The sequence below is a fragment of the Pelodiscus sinensis genome, chromosome Z (genome assembly GCF_052426305.1).
Source record: "Pelodiscus sinensis isolate ZL-2025 chromosome Z, ASM5242630v1, whole genome shotgun sequence".
NCBI lineage: Eukaryota > Metazoa > Chordata > Testudines > Trionychidae > Pelodiscus > Pelodiscus sinensis.
Genome location: NC_143085.1, coordinates 12,443,686 through 12,456,928, shown reverse-complemented (window position 1 = coordinate 12,456,928; position 13,243 = coordinate 12,443,686). Strand labels below are relative to the sequence as shown.

Genomic DNA, 13,243 nt, shown 5'->3' with positions numbered 1-13,243 from the left:
TTACGGCCGCTACCCGCTCGAGATGTTCCTCCCAATCTTGGCTGTACGCGGCGGCATACGCCGTATGCGGGGATAGCAAGCGGTCCATCATTCGCTGAAATGTTGCAGGGGCCCCATGGAGTCTGAATGGCATCCTTATAAAATGGAACTATCCCGAGGGAGTTGAAAAGGCAGTTTTTTCTCTCGATTCGGAGTCCAGGGGGATCTGCCAATATGCCTCTGTAAGATCTAGGGTGGTTATAAAGTCGGCTCTCCCAAAGCGTTCTAACAGTGCGTCTGTTCGCGGCATGGGGTAGGCGTCAAATTTTGAAATTTCATTTACTCGTCTGAAATCGATGCAGAAGCGGACACTGCCATCTGGCTTCGGCACCAAGACGATTGGGCTACGCCACTCGCTCTGGGAGCGCTCTATCACTCCCAGTTGCAGCATCGACTGGACTTCCTCCTCGACTACCTTCCGCATCTGGCGGGGGAGAGGCCGAGTACCTTCTCGTACCACTTGGCCTGGAGGGGTCCAAATGTTATGTGTTATTACCCCAGTATGGCCGGGTTGGGTTGTGAAGGTCTTTCGAAATGTCTCTCTGGGTATGTCTACACTACCCTCCTAATTCGAACTAGGAGGGTAATGTAGGCATACCGCACTTGCAGATGAAGCCCGGGATTTGAATTTCCCGGGCTTCATTTGCATAAGCGGGGCGCCGCCATTTTTAAAACCCAGCTGGTTCGAACCCCGTGCAGCGCGGCTACACGGGGCATGAACTAGGTAGTTCGAACTAGGCTTCCTAGTTCGAACTACTGTTACTCCTCATTCCACGAGGAAATTCAAATCCCGGGCTTCATTTGCAAGTGCGGTATGCCTACATTACCCCGCTAGTTCGAACATACCCTATGAGACAATGTGCTTGTTTCACCTGGGTTGCAGAGAGGGTGTTTCCCAGCTGTGGCTCACTTTCCTCCCCCAGATCAGGTATTTCCGGCCCTAGAGTGGGCTCCGCTGGCTAGGGGGTAATCATCAGGGCCTCCCGTTCTCGCCAGTGCTTCAGGAAATTTACATGAAATATTTGGGTTTTCTTCTTCCGATCCGGTTGATAGATCTCGTAGTTCACCGGCCCGACCTGACGAGTGACCTCACCGGTGTATGAGGCCCGGGGCCATCTGGGGCACGGATATTGCTGGGGTGTCGGAGGGGTTTTGCTCGGGAGGCTTCAGGCAGGCTGCTGAAGCGCTCCGTGGGACTGGTTTGTGGCCTGTTTGGAAAGGTCACCAGTCTGGGGGCTGTAAGGAGCCCCGAATTTGAGCAATTCGCCCTGAGCGGATGCCCTCAGCTGTGCCCAGACACGGCCCGGTCCGGTCCGTCACACATGGCAACGGATGCCAAAGGAAATATGATGACACAACAGGGGGGGGCGGGCTTGTCCAATGAGATGCTTTGTCTCCATGCCCCTTTCCTGGGCTTCGCCCAGCATGACTGAGCCTGGAAATGTCTTTTCAGGGCAGGAAAGTGGCTCTTTCCGAGGGGGAATGCCAAACCCTTCTGCTGGGCGAGTTTCTTCTGGAATTCCCTGCCCCTGTCGTAACCCGGCAGCCAGTGAGTTATTGCCTCCTCTGCACTCACTGGGTGGGGGGTTGCTGTGGCAGGAGGCACCAGACGTATCATCCCACCTGGGCTTCTATTTGACATTTTCCTTTGTTTTGAGTTTTTTGCAAATGAGAGGAGACAGAACGGTCAGTTAGAAGCACAAATGGCTTGTGTGAGGTTTAGTTTCAAATAGACATTTTCCTGCCAGTTTGGATTTGGATGCCCAAATCCAAATTGTCACCGCAAAGCACAGGAAAAGATCGCCTTTCAATGCTAAATTATTGTGTGGAATGCCCAAGATCATTGCACGTGAAGTGTTTGAGGGCAAAGATTTAACTTAAATTAACCGATTTGTGCTTTAAAAATGTTGGTAAAATATTGTAGAAAAACTTCAATAAGCTTTTTTTTTCATACACAACGTTTTCGGTGCAGTCTGTTGCCCTCTGTTGCATGGCATCAGAACTGCAAGAGTGTGTCATTAATGGGAATGTCTACACTACAGCACTAATTCGAACTAACTTAATTCGAATTAGTTAATTCGAACTAAGCTAATTTGAACTAGTGTATCTAGACCTAAAAGCTAATTTGAATTCAACCGGGGGACTGTCAGGATCCAGGAGGCCCTGCAGGAGAGCTTCCACCCCAAGGAGCCCGCAGAGTTACCCTAGTCCTCCCCATCGGGGGCTCATGCCCCATTCCTCCCTCACCTTCTTCCACTTACCCCTCCCTAGCCCCCCTTCCTGATGTAAAAAAATAAATAAAAATACAAACTCTCTTTATTTAACAAAACTGGGGAGGGGAAATAAAACTGTGGGGAGACGGGGGAAAGGAGGCAGGAAAGGGCAGGAGAGAGTGTGGGAGAGGGGAGGGGGAAAACTGGGAGGAGGGAGCTGGAAGGGGAAAGCAAGGGGAAAGAGGAGGAGGGGAAACTCAGGGATCGGGGTGGGGGTGACGCCGGGCCAACCGCCTCCCAGCACAGCAAGGGAGGGGGCCTCGGCGTCCCCGGCGGGATGGGGTGGAGGGTGCAGAGGTTGAGGTGGGGGGTGTGGACATTGAGGAGGAGGAGGGTGTGGGGCTTGAGGAGGAAGAGGTGGGAGGAGGGCAGGAGTGGGAGGAGGGACAGTTGTTGGGGGGGCAGCAGGCGCAGGATCAGCACAGGGCACCATGCTCTGCAGCAGGGCCTGCAGATTTGCATTTCTGGCTCGGTCCTCAGCCAGCTGCTCCTGGCGGAGCTGCAGGTCTTCCCACATCCAGGCCTTGACGGTGTGGTGCAGGGCTCGCAAGGACCCCAGGTGCTGGTCCCAGTACTCCTGCTCTGTGGTGGCGGACCGGAGCAGGCCATGGGTGCGGGAGCATGTCCCGGGTGGGGTGGTGCACCCTGCACGAGCAGCTGGTGCAGCTGTAGAGAAAGAGAGTGGTCACTTCTCCCTGGGGACACAGTAGATGATGCCCAGCCTCCTCCCCCCGCCCCGCAACGTGAGGGCGACCATGCCCTGCACCGTCAGAGCCGCTGTGCTTGTACAGAGGCCATGGTCAGGATGTCTGGCTCTCCCCAGGACTGGGAGCTGCCCCAAGACTGCACCCATGTCCCTGTGCCATGTATAGTGTGGCCGGGGCGGTGGGCGGGCGGGGGGGGGGGAGATGTCCCCTGCCTCCATGTAGAGGAGACGTGTGGAGGGAAAGCATCCTGCTGGGTCCCGCCCCAGGGTCAGGAGCATGTCAGGTCTCTTCAGACATGCATGTGCCTATTGGGCCACGGCCCCTGGGTGTCACGCAGCTGGAGCGTGGCATGGCATGTGCTTGCACGTGCACAGGTGTCTGTGTGATCCGTGGGAGGCATGGCCCACGTGCGCGGCCCCTGGTCTCCCTCCCGCCTCCTCCCCCGAACTACTTAATTGGAACTACTTCCCCGGTACGGTCTCCCTGGATGACCCTGCCGACTCCAGTGCTGGAACTCCTTGTGGTGGCCCCTCCGGTGTGCCCAGGTCAGGGCCCTCCAGTCCCGGCTCGCTGCCTCCCGGGCTGGCACGGACCACCCCGCCCCCCAAGAGTCGGTCGAGGGCAGGGAAGTAGGGGCAGGTGGCAGCCCCTGCTGCGGCGCCGCCCCTGGTGGCCCTGGCGTACGCCTGCCGCAGCTGTTTTACTTTCAGGTGCACCTGCTCCTGGGTGGCCAGTGTCCCTTTCGGGCCATGGCGGCCGCTATGCGCCCGTAGACGGCCACGTTCCTCCTCCTAGTACAGAGATCATGGGCGCTGGGGGCCTGCCCCCAAACCTCAATGAGGTCCATGACCTCCACACTAGACCAGGAGGGTGCGCCCCATCTACGGCCCCTGGCTGGCCCCTGGGTGCTGGGGGACTGGGCGGGGGGACGGCTCGCTGGCACTGGCTGCCTGGCTCATCCTGCAGCCACTGGTTCGGGGCAGAGACTGCTGGCAGGGCTGGCTCTGGCAAGTGCCGTCTGGCCAGAGTCTACCCCTTTAAGGGCCCCAGGGCTGGGGAGAGGAGAGGAGTTTTCCTGGTTTGGCTCAGAGCAGCCACCAGGGGAACCTGGGGAGGGCTGGCCTCCAGCTACTTCGAATTAAGTGGCTACACAGCCCTTAATTCCAACTACTGAATTCGAATTTGGCGTTACTCCTGGTAGAATGAGGTTTACCTAGTTCGAATTAAGTCCAAACTAGCGGTTTGTATGTGTAGCACCTATGAAAGTTAATTCCAACTAACGGCTGTTAGTTCGAATTAACTTTGTAGTGTAGACATACCCATAGTTCCTATACAACTAACAGCTAATGGGTAGTCTCCAGTAGTTTAAATCTTGGGGCATTTGGAAAAGGAGGGGGAGCTACATGTGTGCGGGGTGTATTGTTGCCCTCTGCTGGATGGACTGTAAATGCTTTGTGTATGTATCATATGCCCTATAGTGCTAAGAGTTAATGGAGATTCTCCTCTAGCTCACACCTGGCATTTTCTAAAGTAATATATGTGTGTGTATGTGCGAGAAAGAGCAAGAGCCTGGGGGCTCCCTCATGTCTCCTCCCCATCCTGATCTGCTTGGCTTAAGTGCAGGAAAGAAGAAGTAGTGAGCTTTGTGTATTTGACATCAGGTGGAAGCAGGGGAATGGAGGAGTAGTGGGAACAAGAGCACTTGGCTTCTTTTCCTGCAGACCGAGAGGGGTGGGGACTGGCTTGAGCTATATAAATCAGATGCCGCTCCATGCCTCAGTTTCCCCCTTCATACAATGCCGATGACACAGAGAATGTTTGTAAAGTGCCTTGTTGTTAGCCCATGGGGCAGAGGGGGAAACTCGGTCTCAGAAGCAGACTGGGGGGAGGTAAAACCCTACCTAGGCAGCGCTGGTTCCACTACGTCACGCTGCCAGACCGGTCTGAGTGGGTCCCTCTCTTGGCTGCTCCTCCCCCCAGGAGGAGTGGGTTCCTCTCCATCGGCTGCAGGAACCAGCATTTCAAGGTCTTTGCCAATGGGCAGCCGTTCTGCAATTCAGCTCTGCCGCGGCTTCCAGCAGATCGATACACTGGAGATCGATGGTGCCGTCGTCGGGTCCTGTGCCCAGTTCTGAGCCCGACCGGTGCCGCTGCCCAGACGGAGATGAGTGGCACACACACCACACCCCCCTACGGCCGCCCTCGCAGACCCAATAAACCTCTCCCTTTCGCAGAACGACTCTGCTCCTGCGTGGTTCTGGGGCTACTTGTGTGTGTGTCCTAGACCCCCTTTCTGCTCACCGCAGATAGAGACTCCTCTGCAGGTAGAGCTGAGTGCGACGCCTGCACTGGGATGGCGTATTGGGATAATGTACTGACAGCTCCTCTGCGCCACCCCCCCTTTTCCTGCCGCTGCAACATCAAATTAACCTTCCTGGTCTGCCCCCGTCCTCCCTCCGGTACCAGGAGACCCCACGCATGATGGGAGGGGCTGCAAACTGGGGAGCAGGCTACTGCAGGGCTGAGGGCAGCAAACCAGCCCCCAGAGCCCTGCAGGGCCTGGCCACGGGGAAGGGGAACTGATGTGAGCAGCATTTAGAGCTGGGGGGGGCTGTGGGGAGGAGGACAACGGAGCCACGAGCAGGACAGGGGGTGAGCCAGCACCAGTGAGTCTCAGGGGGTATGTCTACACTACCCCGCTAGTTCGAACTAGGGTGGTAATGTATGCATACCGAACTTGCTAATGAAGCCCGGGATTTGAATTTCCCGGGCTTCATTAGCTTAAAGCCGGCGCCGCCATTTTTAAAAACCGGCTAGTGCGAACCCCGAGCCATGGAACGAGGAGTACAGATATTTCGGAATGGCTACGTAGTCCGAACTATCTAGCCCGTGCCGCATGTAGCAAATGCCGGGCTTCATTAGCAAGTTCGGTATGCATACATTACCCCGCTAGTTCGAACTAGTGGGGTAGTGTAGAAATACATACCAAGGGGGACTAGAGCCTCCAGGCCTGGCCCCCGTTGAGAGAGAAGCTCAGAGATTGGAGCTGGGGCAGCCAGGAGCCCCCCACTGCTTTGTGGGGTGCAGAACAATGACTGCTCCCGAGGGGGGAAAGGAAGGTGCCTGCACTGCAGGGCCTCCCTGGAGAGACAGTATCGGTCCCTGGCAGACAAAGGTGGAACCAGTTCCAGGGCCTGGCCAGGAAAGAGCCCAAGTCCTGGGAGAAATCAGGCTCCATGCTCAGCTGTGAGTCCGAGTCCCATAGACAAAAGCGCCTCAGGGCAGTGGTGGATTCTCCACATGTCAATGGGTCTAGTGCAGGCCAGAGGCCTTGCTGGGATGCGCTAGGGCAAAGCCCAGGGCTGGGGCCGGACGGGAGCCCGTGAGAGGCAGCGGGGCGAGTGGGAGGCTCTAACTCTTGCTCCTGGCCAGGAAGTCCAGTGCTGGGTGACACCAAGGCCACGTCTGCACTGCAGGCATTTTGCTCAAGAACAACTGTTCTTGTACAAAAACTTGTGGCGCGTCTACACTGCACGTGAATTCTTGTGCAAGTAAATTTGCAGTAAAGCATCAGAAAAGAGGGCTTCTTGCACAGGAGTTATTCCTCTCCCCACGAGGAATAAGCCCCTTTTGTGCAAGAGCTGTTGTGCAAGAAGGCAGCGTGGACGGGCACCAGGGGCTTCTTGAGCAAGACACTTTTATGGCTAAAATGGTCATCAGAGCTTTCTTGCACGAGAAAGCGTTCACAATGCCATGGACACTCTTGTGCAAAAGCACATGGCAGGGTGGAGGTGCTCTTGCACGAGACCTTTTGCGCAAGAACTCCGGTGTGAAAGAGTTCTTGTGCAAGAAGCCTGCAGTGTAGGGCAGGGAGCAGCCTATGGGGCTACTGGAGCTGCTGGCTGCAGGATGCCCAGTCAGGGAGTGGGGGGGACCCCTAGGAATGGCTCCAACTTCCCAGAGGGGTGGCCAGAGGCAGGACATTTGCCTGGCAGGGTGAGGTGGGGGGGGCAGTGACCTCACAGGGGCTTTGGGCAGCCCTCAGCAGATCAGGCAAAGGGCAGGTGGGGAGGTGGTGACCTCACAGAGGAACCCACATCTCAGGCTGAGAAAAGGGGGGGGCGGGCCCAGGGGACTTTGGAGACCCCCGGTTGCTTTAGCTCTGGTGCGTCTCCTGCTCACAGTTGCTTTGTCCTCTGTGAGTTCCACATCCGGACAGCGTTTTGCAGAAGGTAAGAGCCCCCAGGGGTTTGGATCCCGCCCGGGGCCGGCTGGGTTCCAGGCAGGCCCAGCCCTCGGTCAAGGGCCAGAAGTGCCTGTGCAAGACCGAGCCGATAAGCAAGGGGCCATTTGGGGGCTGGGGGCAGTCGCTCTGGGGAGCTGGAACCCCTGGATTTCGCTCTGCAGGCTGCACCCCAAGCTCCCCTTTGCTCCCCTCATTTGCAGCATGGCCAAACACATCAGGCTGTGGTTCCGGAAAGCCCTGAAGATGGCCCCAGGGCCGGTGGGAAGCAGCTCCTCCGTCCCTGCGGGCGGGGAAGCTGAATCCCACCAGCTCGGGGCGACTCGCCCACCGGCCAGGCCCCTCCGGACCTGGCTCCAGAGGCGGCTGGGAAGGCGGGACCCAGCCCAGCGGGGCAGCCGGGTAGGGTGGCTCTGGGGCCTCCTCTGTGGAGAGAAACACCTGCCCCAGGAGCCCAGCCCCCATTACCACCAGGGGGCATCGCCCTGCCCGGCCCCCGGGGACTTGCCAGTCTCCGGGAGCCCCCAGCCTCTCCGCACCAGCCCCTGCAGCTGTGGGTCCAGCTCAGTGAGCAGCAGCGCCTGGGCCTCCAGCTGCAGCCGGGCCACCTCCTGCAGCCGCTCAGACCCAGGTGAGGGGCCGTGAACATGCTGGGCCCAGGGGCTCACCCAGTACACGGGGGGGCAGCCCCAGTGTCTGCCCCGCAGCCAGGGCAATGGATGGGGGCGGGAGCTGCTGCTTGGCTCTCTTGTTCCTGGTGGGGGCTCTGCTGAGGGCGTTGGCAGATGTGAGGGTGGAAGGGGGATGGGTCCCTGCGAGGGGCGTGTGGGGCCCAACCTGCCCTGGGTCCCTGACATGGGGGTGCGTGACCCCTGCTGGCCGCTGGAGTCACCCTGGTCCCTTCCCTCCCGCACAGAGCCCCCCTGCGCCTCGGCGGAGCTCTGCCAGGAGCGGATGGACTCCCGGGTGGAGGAAGGGGCCATCTATGATATTGAAGAGCAGCTCCACACCCGGGACACGGTAGGAACCTTCTCCACACGGGGGGGACCCGAGATTGTCCGGCCCCTTCCCAGCACGTCCCCCCCTCCGGGAGGGGCTTGTCCCTGGGGATCCCCCTGGGGCCCCTTCTCCTGCATGACCTGGGCCCCCCAAGCTGAGGTCTCTTGTCATGCACCAGCTGGGCCCCCACAAGCCTGAGGCAGCAGTTGGGGGGGGAGTGTGGGTGCTTGGACAACCGGCAGCTCCCACCTCCACTCCTGGGAGGCCTGAGCCCTGCAGCTGTCCGTGGGGGGCAGGCAGGCCCCAGGCTCACAGACTCTCTCTGGGGTGCAGAGCCCAGCCGCCCTGCAGCGGTTCCTCCTGGCCGTCCCCCCCGCCTGCCTCGCCGCCCTCCAAAGGGGCGAGGACACCCTGGCGCCGCGCTGCTGCAAGGACACCATGATGGCCAGGATCGTGGTGAGCGAGTGGCGGCGGCCGGGAGGAGGGGAGGGGATACGTGGGGTGGACAGGGGTCTGCCTGGGCCATGGCGGCGGGTGGGGGTGCTGGAAATGGGATGGGTGGGGCCAGGAGTGCTGGAGGGGGAGGGGGAGGTGGACATGGGGAGGGTGGGTGGGGATGCTGGAGGAGGGAGGGACACAGAAATGGGGCAGGTCTGGGGTGCTGGACAGGGAGGGGGATTCGGAACAGGGAGGGGTCTCCCCGGGCCATGGGGGGGGAGCTGGAAGGTTAGCAGAGCGGGCTGCTGAGGATGCGCCTGGGGAGCAGGGATGAGGAGGTTCAGAGGCTGGTCACCAGGGCAGTGAGGGGCAGGAGACGGCCTGGGGACAAGGATTGAGCTGGTCCCGGTTTGGGAGGGGGGTGCTGGGAGAGGCCCTGTGCCAGGCAGGGGGGCTACAGGCCAGCAGGAGGCAGTGGGGTTGGATCCTGCTGGGTGGGGGCGCTGGCCGTGTGAGCGTCTCTTGGGGGCCCCAGCCTCACACGCCCCTTTGTCTCCTTGGGTCTCACAGGAGATCATGGAGGACTCCCCCCCCCCACTGGTCTTGGCCGACTGCCTCAACGCCGCCTGCAGCCTCAGGTACCGACCCCCCCCCCCCCGCCGACTCCCCCCCAGAGCAGATCCCCTGACCAGGGAGTGGGAAAGTCTCTGACTCCTGGGCTATGTCTAGACTGCAAGCCTCTTTCGAAAGAGAGCACCCAGTGAGTCTGGATGCTCTCTTTCGAAGAAGCCCTAGTTACATTCAAGAACGCCTTCGTTCGAAAGAAGCACTTTCCAAAGAAGGCGTTCTTCCTCGTGAAATGAGGTTTACTGCCGTGAAAAGAAAAGCCGCGTTCTTTCGATTTAATTTCGAAAGAACGCGACTGCAGTCTAGACGCAGGTGAAGTTTTTTCGGAAAAAGGCTACTTTTCCCGAAAAAACCCCTGAGTCTGGACACAGCCCTGCTGCTGAATTAACAGTCTCTGCCCCTCTCTCCTGCCAGCACCTTGCAGCCTCCCCTACAGGCCCAGCTCCTGAGCCCCCTGCTGAGGGCGGCCGTGGGACAGACTGTGTCTGGGGACTGGCAGCAGGAGCCCATCCACACGCAGGTACGTCCCTCCGGGCCCTGCTCCCGGGCTGGGCTGGAGCTCCAGAGAGGAGTGGGGGTGGGGGCAGAGGGAGAGAAGAAGCTGCAGGTTTGGATCCTTCCCTCCAGGTTTCCCGTTGCTCTCCCTGGGGGCCCGTCCCTTCCATGCCCAGCCTGGGCTCCTCCCTGCTCTGCGAGGCGGCTCAGACCCTGCTCAAGGCTGCACCCCGGAGCCAGCGGGTGGCCTGGATTCCCCAACCCCCCTCTGACCCAGGGCTCCCCCTTGTCTTGCAGCAGTTCATCCGGGCCCTTCCCGTCGACCTCCAGGCCCTACTGGCAAGCCTCCTCGCCGAGTCCCCAGACACCGCCAGGCTGCAGCTGATCATGGAGGTGAGCCCCGTGGGGGGGACGGGGCCATTGTCCCTGCTTCCTCGGGGGGCCGAGAGAGGAGCTGTGTCAGTGGCTGGGGGGGGGGGGCATAGTCTGAGAGGAGCCCCAGGCTCTGCCCAGAACCGGCGCCTCCCTACGGGTCCTGACCTGCCTCTTTCCCCCCAGCACCTGAGCCCGTGGCTGGAGTCCCGCCTGCCCCAGGAGCGAGCCAGGGCCCTTGGCAGCACCACGGCCCTGCTGGGAGTCGCCACCACCCTCCCGGGGTTTGAGGTAAGTGACCTCGGAGCCGGGGGCTCTGGGGCTGCAGGGCGCGGGGCTGGGAGCGTCCCCGGGAGGCAGAGCTGGGAATGGGCCGGGAATGGGCCGCGTTCTCCTTTCCCCGGGGAGGGGCGACCCTGGGCCTTTCCGGGGGGCACCTGGGCCCCAGACTGGGGAGTGGCCGTCAGTGGATCCCCTTGTTCCACCCCCGGAGTGACCCTTCAGTCGGGGCCATTGCTCAGGGTTGTCTCCTCGCAAGGCCGGCCCCGCCCCGCCCCGCCCCGCCCCGCCCCGGGAGGTGTCTCTGTCCGTCCCCGAGCTCAGAACCGCCTCGGCGGCCGTTAGCATGGGACGTGCAGCCCCAGGATGCTGAGGGACCCCCCCTCTTCTCTCCCCTCAGAACTCCGCCGACTGGCCGAGGATGGGTCACCACGTGGCCCAGCTGGGCCTTTTTATTTCGGACCCATCCGAAGACGTCAGCCGGCTGGCCCGGAAGGGGGTGCACAGCCTGTACCGACTCCTCCTGCACCACAGGGGTAAGGAACCCAGCCGGGACCTGGGCCCCAGGGACACCCTGAGGGTGCCGGCGGCGGGGGGAGGGGACCCAGCCCTTTCCCCCCAGACTGGCCCAAGGGGGGATGCGTCCCTCTGTGGTCCCCTTCTGCCCCCTGTGCCCCTCCATTTGCCCAGGGATGCCTGCAGGGACCCGTGGGAGGGGAAGGGCTCAGACCTGCCAGCAGAATCACCCTGGTTTGTCTCTTGCAGGCCTCAACATCCACCAGGCGGAGGACCTGTGGTGCAGGCACTACTATAAGGAGAGATGGGTCCTGGCGCATAGCAACACCGTGCGGGTGGGAGAGGTAAGGACGCGCTGCCAGGGCAGGGCAGGGCTCGGGGGTGGGGCTGGCTGGGGCCCTCGTGCGGGTAGGACGCGGGGTGGGAAGCGGGGAGTCGCTGATCGAATGGTCGATGCATTTTCCCTCGACTATTCGAGCCGTGGACAGGGCGGCGCTGCCCCTTTGTGACGCTGTCCCGGCGTTTCAAAGGGGCGGCGCTTCCTAGGGGCAGCGCTGCACCTTGCCCCGGATCTCCCATAGAAGGGGAAGCAGGGCGGGGGGGGGGCAACACTTTTTGATGGAGGTCGCTCCAAGATGTTGGCCAGTGGCCTAGGGCTGCTCTGTTGTGCGGAGGGGGTGAGGTCTGGGAGGGTCTTGGGGGCAGGAGGAAGGTGTGACCTGGGGCAGGGGTTAGGGTGCAGGGTGAGGAGAGCGTCTGGGTGCAGGGTCTGGAAGGGAGTTTGCAGAAGGAGGAAGCTGTTTTAGCCCCAGGAGTTGGGGCCGGGCTCTGGGCCGTCAGCTGAAACCTCCCGTGCTCTTGATTTCAGGTCTTTGGGCAGCTCTTCACCCCAGAGCAGGAGAACTGCTTTTTAGACAAGGCTCTGCTCGCTGCCCGCTCCCCCCTGAGGCGCCCCAGCCAGGCCGGGCTGGTCCTGGCCCACGCCCTGCATGGGCAGGCCCATCAGCTCCTGGAATACATGGTGAGCAGCCGGAGCAGATGCAGGAGAGTGGGGCAGGGCCAGGGTCTCCTTCCCATCCCCTCAGGGAGTCCCCCGCCCCTTTCCTCATGCTGCCCCCACCCCACGTCCCTGCTGGGTGGGTCAGAAGCTCACCCTGCGGGCCTGACGGGGGGTGAGCAGAGAGCAGAACAAGTCTCAGCGCAGGGGGGAGGAGGGTGGAAATGCTGGGGGGGCCCAGTACCCCTGAGTCCCCAGGGATGAATGTGACGGATTCTGCTTCCCTTGCAGCAGGAAGACAGCCAGTGAGAGCACAAGGAGCTGAGGAGCCAGCAGCTGCGTCCCCCTCCCCCCAACCCTCCCAATTGTATAGAATGTATTTAAATTCGGATTAAAGAACGTTTCAAAAAACATTTGGATCAGGCTTTGTCAATAATTTTTAATGGAGGGGGGGGGCATTTTGGCAAGTGGTTAAGGGCCACATTGCTACCGAGGAGTTTGGGGTCTGGGCGGTTGGGTGCAGAAGAGAGCTGAGGGTAGGAGCCTGGGTGCGCACCGTCCATTGCATCATCACGCGGAGCCATTGTGCTAGTGCTGGAGCTTGGGTGACTGGTTTAATTTGAATGTTTACAGAGATTAGGTGTTTTAACTTTAGGAAACTTCATTTTAAATAAGGTAAAATGTTAATTTCTGTCTACCACAAAGGGTTTCAAAGTTTTCTTTATTAAAGGCAGGGATGAGGAACCTTTTTTGTCTCCAGGGCCACTGACCCCCAGAAAAACCAGTTGGGGACCACACACGAGAAAAGCAAAATACAAAAACCCTTCTTCCAAAACCCACAAGCCTCACTGAGGTGGCCCCCAACTGGGGCACCTCACTGCTCTAGCGCTTCAGCCCCACTGGGGTGAGGGGAAGGGACAGGGAGGACTGAGGTTCGGGGATCCCTCATTTTTGGCCCCCCCTCAGATTGAGAGGGACCCGCAAATGCCAATCTCCCTGGAACCCGGGAGAGTTAATCTGTGCTGGGGCTGGAGTGCCAGGGGAGTGAGATGTCTCAGTCGGGGCCACATTCGTGAGGCTTGGGGGGGTGGAGGCGCCAGGAACGCATTCAGATAGAGCAGGGGAGCCGGCAGGGACCCTGAGAGGAGAAGTGGAGTGAGAGCCCAGCCGGGGAGACACAAGGAAACCAGAGTCAGTCTAGTATCTCTCAGGCAGCTGGGGTAGACACCCCCCACCCCAAACCCCAGCCTCCTGTTGG

At 60.4% G+C, this 13,243-nt stretch overlaps 1 protein-coding gene across 1 annotated transcript; it reads left to right on the top strand.

Moving 5' to 3' along the window:
• The first annotated feature begins 8,048 nt into the window (after window positions 1-8,048).
• Window positions 8,049-12,956, top strand: LOC149520668 (maestro heat-like repeat-containing protein family member 7). The gene is made up of 8 exons (XM_089775317.1): window positions 8,049-8,282; window positions 8,595-8,717; window positions 9,270-9,337; window positions 9,741-9,846; window positions 10,119-10,214; window positions 10,380-10,484; window positions 10,873-11,008; window positions 12,952-12,956. The coding sequence occupies exons 1-8, from the start codon at window positions 8,067-8,069 to the stop codon at window positions 12,954-12,956; spliced, it is 855 nt and encodes a 284-aa protein (XP_089631443.1). The 5' UTR covers window positions 8,049-8,066.
• Window positions 12,957-13,243: the final 287 nt, after the last annotated feature.

Excerpts from the sequence above, each read along its gene's own strand:
- LOC149520668 (XM_089775317.1), top strand. The coding sequence starts at position 8,067 with ATGGGTCCCTGCGAGGGGCGTGTGGGGCCCAACCTGCCCTGGGTCCCT. Across the intron at positions 8,283-8,594 it reads AGCTCCACACCCGGGACACG|AGCCCAGCCGCCCTGCAGCG; the intron begins GTAGGAACCTTC and ends TCTGGGGTGCAG. Across the intron at positions 8,718-9,269 it reads CCATGATGGCCAGGATCGTG|GAGATCATGGAGGACTCCCC; the intron begins GTGAGCGAGTGG and ends TGGGTCTCACAG.